The sequence below is a fragment of the Phaenicophaeus curvirostris genome, chromosome 23 (genome assembly GCF_032191515.1).
Source record: "Phaenicophaeus curvirostris isolate KB17595 chromosome 23, BPBGC_Pcur_1.0, whole genome shotgun sequence".
NCBI classification, from domain to species: Eukaryota; Metazoa; Chordata; class Aves; order Cuculiformes; family Cuculidae; genus Phaenicophaeus; species Phaenicophaeus curvirostris.
The window spans coordinates 1,807,932-1,816,344 of NC_091414.1; the positions used below are offsets into that span (position 1 = coordinate 1,807,932).

The 8,413-nt window shown below is 43.9% G+C and overlaps 1 protein-coding gene across 9 annotated transcripts in view; it reads left to right on the forward strand.

The window, feature by feature from the left end:
* ZMYM4 (zinc finger MYM-type containing 4) overlaps positions 1 to 7,970 on the forward strand; it is a 41,574-nt gene extending 33,604 nt beyond the window's left edge. For 6 of the 9 annotated variants that reach the window (XM_069875323.1, XM_069875325.1, XM_069875326.1 and 3 more), the window contains 5 exons: positions 227 to 378; positions 1,537 to 1,648; positions 3,150 to 3,398; positions 4,220 to 4,349; positions 6,141 to 7,970. In XM_069875323.1, coding sequence (XP_069731424.1) covers positions 227 to 378; positions 1,537 to 1,648; positions 3,150 to 3,398; positions 4,220 to 4,349; positions 6,141 to 6,348 — 851 coding nt within the window. In that variant the 3' untranslated portion in view covers positions 6,349 to 7,970. The other 3 variants (XM_069875329.1, XM_069875330.1, XM_069875332.1) reach the window with 3 other exon arrangements.
* The last annotated feature ends 443 nt before the right edge of the window (positions 7,971 to 8,413 follow it).

Below are 8,413 nucleotides of genomic sequence, written 5' to 3' on the forward strand. Positions count from 1 at the left end.
GTTGCAGCATTTGTACTGCTGGCACGTGCAGGAGAGTTACATTTTATTAGCCAAATCCTTATTCAACTCTTAGCCAACCGATCGGAAATAGTTTATGGGTTTAGTCCTACAGGCAACACGTGTGAGAGAGAGGATTTCATAATTCTGCCTGTATGAAATGATAAGGAATATGTAAAGGTTTAATCTGGTGAAAAGATAATTTTTCTAATGATTTTCTTGGTCGCAGTTCGTCCTGTGAAACTCAAGGAGGACATTCTCTCGTGCACTTTTGCTGAGCTGAGTTTTGGCTTGTGCCAGTTTATTCAAGAGGTGCGGAGACCAAACGGAGAAAAATACGATCCTGACAGCATCTTATACTTGTGCCTTGGAATTCAGCAGGTAACGCAGGGAATCAGGGGGTTGCTGACAACATTCAAAACTTGTTCTGGCTATTTATGCTTTGTATCCATAGTCTCATGCTCATTTTTTTGTAGAGGAGGCTTTATTCTTAGTCCTCAGCCTGTCTTAATCCCATATTTAACTAATTTGTCTGGACCTTTTTATGGTCAGAGTGCCAGGCTTCTTCCACCCTGGGGAGGGATGTGGCGTGGAGGGGAGGTTTGTCTGCCTAGGCACAAATCTTTGGGTCTGGTACCTTTTGGATCCTTTTCTGGGTATAGGACAGCTTTGTTCTGCAATATTTGCCTCATGCTGGAATGGTTTAGATCTAAAATAGTTGTACAGTGCACTTCTAATACGCACATTTACATGGAAGAGGTCACCTGGCAAAGCCTGAGCTTCATCAGTGGCTGGAGAGAAGCCTGTTGTGTTGGCAGTAGTTACAGAAAAAGTACAGTGAGAATAAGATGGTTGCAGTTAATGAATGCTAAGAGTAACGTGAGAAGTCCTTGCTACCTGTCTTGCTACCTGCCTTTAAAAAGTCACAGTACAAACCTAGCGTAGTAATGACTTCTGCTTAAAACTCAATGTTCGGGATATTTCTGTTAGGGGCTTTTTTTTTCTAGGGTCTAGGAGTATCCACAATGTTTTTGTCTTCCAGTTTTTGCTTGTTTATTGATAGGCACTCCTGACTTGCAGAAAACTTTTCCTAACTGCTGCTCAACAGGAGTTGAAGAGACTTTTACCTTGATGCTCAGGTTGAGCTATTTCAGCAGTCTAATGCTGGGCCTGTATCTGTTGTCTGGAGATATCAGCTTGGGAAGTTCTTTTCAACAGAAAACACTCTTAACTCTCCTGGTTTTTATAGTCAGACTGGGTTTTTTTAATAATATTTGATGCTTAGAGGATGGTGATTTTTCTGAAACAGCTCTAGAGCTTAGAAAATTAACCCTGATTCTTGCCTCAATCTCTCCTTTCACGCTGGGAAGGTCCCAGTCCTGGCAGGAAATTTAATTTGATATTTTACTGAAGATTTCAACAAAGTGTTTTGGACCATCAGACACTGAGACATAAGAAAGGAAAAGAATCTGATGTCCTGTATCTCTGCAATGTTGTGTAATCACAAACTGTATGTCTTCCTTTTTTTTTCTCTTGTAGTACCTGTTTGAGAATGGTAGAATAGATAACATTTTTACCGAGCCCTATTCCAGGTTTATGATTGAACTTACAAAACTTTTGAAAATCTGGGAACCTACAATTCTTCCAAATGGTAGGACAATTATTTTGTTTTGTGTAGCTGCATGACAAAGCCATATTATATATTAGTATTTTCTCAGTGCTGTGAAGAAGAATGTGAGCAGAGGCGTTCACACAAGTCTTCTCTTTCTCCACCATTTAACTGTCTGTTGTAGGCCAGCATCATGGGTTTTATGTCTGTCTCCACCAGTTATGGATTACACTTAAATAAACCTTTGCCTCTGGTCAGTCTGTGAACTCTGTTGAAAGAAAGACTTCCCATTCCTGTAGTCAATGTCCTGGTTCTTCCCTTTCCTCAAGCTGTAGCTACTCTTTTTCAGCACAGGTAGCTTGGTTTGTACACAGCACTGGAGCCCAGTTACTGCAAATTCTGTGTACCATTGCACGAATATTTCCCTACTTGTGCTGGAAATACTCCTAATAAATCCGAGGATCACATTAGCAAATCATTGGAATCTTGCATTGACTCCTCAATTCCAAGTTCTCGCCTCAGTCACTTCTAAATTAAGAGTTCCCAAATTCTCTGGATATATTTAATTGGTCTTCAGGTGATCATGCAGTGCATAAAGCTGGATGCCAGCCCCATCAGTGCATAAAATCTTTTCCAGTGTCACTGAAACCTGAGTGATATTGGTGACTCCATTGGTGACATCCATAAAGCTGGATGCCAGCCCCATCAGTGCATAAAATCTTTTCCAGTGTCACTGAAACCTGAGTGATATTGGTGACTCCATTGGTGACATCCATAAAGCTGGATGCCAGCCCCATCAGTGCATAAAATCTTTTCCAGTGTCACTGAAACCTGAGTGATATTGGTGACTCCATACGGCTGGCTTTTCATTTAGAAAACAGACTTTTTATTTAATACAGAAATAATCCAGTTACTTCTAGACTACTGCGTGCAGTGATGCTGTTTTCACACCAGGTCTCTCGTAAGCCCCCATATATCCCTTTCTGAACTGATTTAGGGTGATTGCAATGGGCTAATTGTATACAGATGGTGAATTTTCAACTCATGCTCCTTGGTGTAGGTATTACTCATTTTTTCAGCTGGCTGACTGTGTTTAATACAATGAATTTAGATCTTAGTGAGATTCTGCTGGTGTCTGCAATCTTCCTTTATATCCTTCTCTCCATTCTTCAGGTATTTCATGCTGTTCCACAGCCTGGTTCTCCATGCTCCCTCTGATGTTTGGACATGCAGCGTTTTTTATTTTATTGGAATTAAAATTCCTTATGATGGGTCTGAATTTGATCTGATATGCAGTTCACTAGTAAGGGAGGTTAGGAAAGAGGACATACATGCATCACTGGCAGAATCTGCCTACTTAATTGTACTTGTTTCTGCCTCCCCACCCTGCCACGTGTGATGCTTGCGTTGCTTTGGGAAGGTTCTGAAGGTCTGCTAGGTTAGACACAGCCTGTTAAAGCTGTTTGTTTGTAACTGAATATGGGGACAGCCCTCGAACTGCGTAGATAACCCCTATCTTTTTTTCTTTGCCTGCTGTTTCTAGGTTACATGTTCTCAAGAATTGAAGAGGAGCACTTGTGGGAATGTAAACAGCTGGGTGCATATTCCCCTATCGTTTTGTTGAACACACTTCTATTCTTCAACACCAAATACTTCCAACTAAAGAATGTCAGTGAGCACCTGAAACTCTCCTTTGCCCGAGTAATGAGACGCACCCGAACTCTGAAGTATAATACTAAGATGACTTATTTACGTTTTTTCCCACCGTTTCAAAAACAAGAGGTAGAATCGGGTGAGTGAATGCTTTCTGATCACCTGAATGTTTCCTATCGTGTTCGTATTGTCTGCTACTGAGGAGAAAAACACATGGTGCAGAAAGCAGAGCTATGAGTATGCTCTTACCCTCTACAGTTTGAATTCTTTTTTCTCTCGACGAGGTTTAAAGAGAAATTCTGCAGGAGCCAAAGCATCCAGTAAAAACTTAGAGAAGAGGTGCCACACATTTGGCTGCAAATGTGCTTCATAGTCTTTATAGCATGCTGGGCTTGCATAAAGCTTTATTAACTACTGCATGAGTTAAAGGCGTTTTCTGAAGTCATTTTCTCAGGACTTCGTAATCTTGAGGTCCAGACCATTTTGATTCCCAGTTTTATCCTAGGTCTGTGAGGTGAACAAGCAAGACAGCCCAGTTTAGATGAAGCTAGAGGCTTGCACACATGTAGGGACTGTCCTCTTGAGCTCAGAGGAACAGACAGACATGGTTTTGGTGTTTAAAAAAGGGAAGCTTCTCATCCTATTGGCTTCTTCAGTTAATGGTTCCAGCATGCTATGTGAATTCTGCTTTATTAAGAGAAATGATATCCTCCATATTTTTCTGTAGATGCCACTTCATGTTGGTTTTCTAGAAGAGGAATGGCCCTGGACAGGCTGTAGCGTATGCAGTCTGTTCCCATCCAGTAGATCAAGCCAGCTGACCTGCATGGGACAGATAACCAGTTCCAGTCGTGTGTTTGTGTGTGACGCGAGGTCCCATCACTAGGTGCGAGGCATAGGGGCTAGGGCTTGGTCTTGAAGGAGCTGGTTTTCACTGTGATGCTGTTTTTGTGTATCCAGATAAATTATCTGTAGGCAAAAGGAAACGCAGTGAAGATGAGGAGGTTCCAACAGCAGTGGAGATGGCTGAAAATACAGATAATCCTCTGCGATGTCCAGTCCGACTTTACGAATTTTACTTATCAAAATGGTAAGTGACAGACTTGGTTTTTGATCTGTACGTAGACTAGAGCAGGCGTTTGGACCAGGATCCCACTTAGGCCTTTTGGGCCTGTGCTGTGGGCTTCTCTTTGCGGTTCTTGGTCCCTCAGTGGGAATGGGACCACTCTGAGAGGACTTCGAGCATCAGCACTGTTCGACTCAGCAGACAGGTAGTGTTTGTTAGCAGTGTTAGAGCAGAGTTAGAGAGATGTGTTCTCTGAATGCCTGTTTACACACCCACAGGGTGTGAACGTGAACGGGGACATTACTACAGTGACCATGACATTCTCGTCTCCCTTAATTCCCAAACAGGATCCTTCCTTTGAGAAGCTTATAACTAATACCCTGACATCGTGTTCCTTGAGAAAGAGGGTAGGAAAAATGTGAATTAGGTAAACCTGCTGGTAGCTTTTGCCTGCTGAAATGTAAGATTAACTTGTATTTAGGAGTTAGAAAGGAGACTGCATAGCAAGGACATAGATATAAATAATTCTGTGTGTCCTATTTCTATATAAACTTGAGTTAGATCATTGAGCAGGTGGAATATGATGTTCTTCTCAAAGAAAATAAACATGCGGAATGAAACATCATCTCATTAGTGTCAGCTCAAATTCAAATAAATCACCCTCAAAAATGCACCTACTGAGTTTACTACAAATGGTCCCATTACTTATGCGAAGGCGTGCCCAGCAGCTGGCCTGGCTCTTTGTCTTCCTCTCCTTACCTTCCTTGTCCTCACTTGCGTATCATTAGAAACCTTCAGCTGTCCTTGGGCTGGGAAAACATTTTCATGCTCCCCGTCATACATCAGAGCTGAGCCCCTGCAGTGGTGCAAGCAGCAGTAACAATTCACTTTGCTGTTTTAATGTAAGTCTTCCGAAGCCAGGCAGGAGGGATCCTTGCTCTGCAGGGCTTCGTGTCTTCACGCCAGAGCCTGCGAGCCACCTTAATCAGATGGTCAGTCTTTCATGCAGCCGGGCTTACCGTTCTGCACCACGAGCAGGCAAGTTAGGACTTAGTTTTGGTAGCTCTTGAACATTCCCTGTGCCAAAGTACCCAGCAGTGCTGGGATAATAGAACCAGTTTAATGAGACTGAGTGACAAATGCATCTGTCAATCATATCAAGATGCTGGTACCATGAATTGGATGAGGCTATGATTGAAGAACCGCATCTATTTAGCCTGGAGAAGAGGAGGCTGAGGGGAGACCTCATTGCTCTCTACAACTCCCTGAAAGGAGGTTGTGGAGAGGAGGGAGCTGGGCTCTTCTCCCAGGTGACAGGGGACAGGACGAGAGGGAATGGCCTCAAGCTCCACCAGGGGAGGTTCAGGCTGGACATTAGGAAAAAATTTTTCACAGAAAGGGTCATTGGGCAGTGGCAGAGGCTGCCCAGGGAGGGGGTTGAGTCCCCTTCCCTGGAGGGGTTTAAGGGACGGGTGGACAAGGCACTGAGGGGCATGGGTTAGTGATTGATGGGAATGGTTGGACTCGATGATCCAGTGGGTCTCTTCCAACCTGGTGATTCTATGAGTCTATTAGGAAATCATTTCAATTTTCTTTGTTTCTTTATAAGCAACTAATGCTAACGGACCTGGAAACAACTCAACTGTTCCCTAAGTTGAGGGAGGGCACTAAGATTTGAATCACACTGTTTAAATTACCATGATGCAGCCTCAATTCAACTTTCATTTTCTTTGCTGTTAATCCTTAATGTTTTTGTGAGTGGGACTGTTAGTGCTGCTTTCCGATGACGTGTTCTTCTTCTCTTTACCTTGGCAGTTCTGAAAGTGTGAAGCAGAGAAGCGATGTCTTTTACCTTCAGCCCGAGCGCTCCTGTGTACCCAATAGCCCCATGTGGTATTCCACGTTGCCAATAGACCCGGGAACCTTGGACATCATGTTAACGCGTATTCTTATGGTGAGGGAGGTACACGAAGAACTTGCCAAAGTCAAATCAGAGGACTCTGATATCGAGTTATCAGACTAACTGAAGTGGGGTATTTTCTTTTGAATATACATCAGAAGCACCAAACTGTGAATACGTGCAGCCTTCGGAAAACGTGTATCAAGTAAGCCAAGATAACATCACCTACAGGCATATTTTGAACCACAGTGGATGTACAAACTGGAACTGGAAGGAAGCAAGCTGTGTAAGCTGCGAGAAACAACGTCCTGTGGCACCAGTAAATCCTCTGAACAAACCCAAGATGAACTAACCTATCGGAGTGGTGCATAAATCCTTTACCTGGTTAGGATTTTTAAAAGTCGTGAGATATTTTTAAGGAAAATGGTTGTGTAAAATCTACCGTAGCGATGTTGGGCATGGAGAGCTAGACTGTGGCTCCCGTGGCTTCTCAGCCTGGTGGCTGGCAGTCCTTGCTGCCAAAGAACACGTGGAGCTCTTCAAAGGGATGGGAGAGAAACTGGTGACACGTAGGCAAACAGACACTTTCCGTTACAAGTAGGCATACGCATATGCTTTTATAATTTCTTGGAAACTGGGATCAAATATTAGGAAGGCAGGAGCCGCTGGCGCGTCTGCCGGGGAAGCTCTCTCAGCAGATGGCCGTGTGGCTGCTGTCAGACGGTCACACGATGCCAGAAGCTAACGCTCGGTCCGGGCCGATACCAGCTCTCGCTCTGTCCGGTCTTCGATGTGGAAGAGGAGCTGTAGGTCAGAGTGAACGTGTTACGGGACGGACGTGTCTGGGGTATGTACAGGAGAGCGACTGTCTGGGTTATGTGCAGAACATCCCTCACCGAGCCCCGTAGCTCTGCAGTCTGTCGATATATTCTAGCAAATACTGTGGTGCACGGAGATTACTTTTTCCCTTAAGGCAGCTTTCCTTTCTCCTCTTTCCCTACTCCTTTTGGTTTGGTTATTTTATAAGGCAAATCTGGAGGGCCTTGTCATTTCAAATGAGAGATAACATGCACTCTTTCTCTTTCCACCTTTGCAACGCGTGCGGTGTTGTACAAAGGATGCAGTATTACTTTTGACAACAGAACTGTGGTAGAAAATGACCGTGTGTGTTTTTTTCCCACCCCACCCAAGGAGATTTAGTCATAGTGTTGGAAATCGAAAGAGATTTTTGTAAGGCTTGGCTGTTACTGCGTCTTTGTGAAGAGAAGAGCTCCCACATTTTGTTTAGAGGACAGGACACGATCAGATACTGTCTGTATCTCCGTTTTCTTAAGCTGTAGATGTGTGTTTCTGATGACCAGCGGTCACAAAATCATTGGAAACCCAAACAATTTTTAGAGGAACAGAATTGTATGGTTTTTATCCAGCTCTGGTCACTTATGCATCTTCTGTAACAGGGGTCTGATATTTGATCTTGTCACTAAAATTTCAAGAGATGAAAATCAACAGCCTTGAATTATATTTCCTTTTTTTTTTGTTTTGTTTTGTTTGTCTTTGGGGTTTTTTTAATTATTTTTTTAGCAGTAACAAAAGTAATTTAACACAAATAAAATCAGAAAGTAGTCTATTGACGTTGTGTACTCGGTAGTCCTGTCCCTGCCTGTAACAGATCTCACTGATGTATTTTTTAATACAGAAAACTATGTGAAAAGTAAACCTGCCCCTGATTCTGTCTGATCAAAGCCCATTTGTGTCTGTCATTTCTGAGCAAAGATGCTGCTTCCTCCACGTCCTGACCCAGTGCTCCTGGAGGTGTTTTGGCTGTGAAGCCGGGAAAGCCAGGAAGCCGCGCGGGCTCGGTGATGCTCCCGTTGGCTAATTTCAAGCTGCTTTCTGTCCTGTGAACACTAACCTGTCCCTGCCCGGAGTTCCATTAACGTAGCGAAGAAGCGGCAGGCACGGTGGTTTGGGTTGGGATGGTAGGACATTTCAAGGAAAACAAAATCACTTGGCAAAGCTGAATGCGTGGGGTTTTAGGGGATAGAGGAGGGCTGAGCTGCATCTGCACCCCAGCTGCAGCAGGAGAGGGGGAGGATCCAGGAATTCCTGTATCCTCTGGGCATCTCCTGGAGGGCACAGCAGTTCTTGGCTGCCTTTGCCTGCTCCCTCCTCTCCCAGTTGCCCCAGG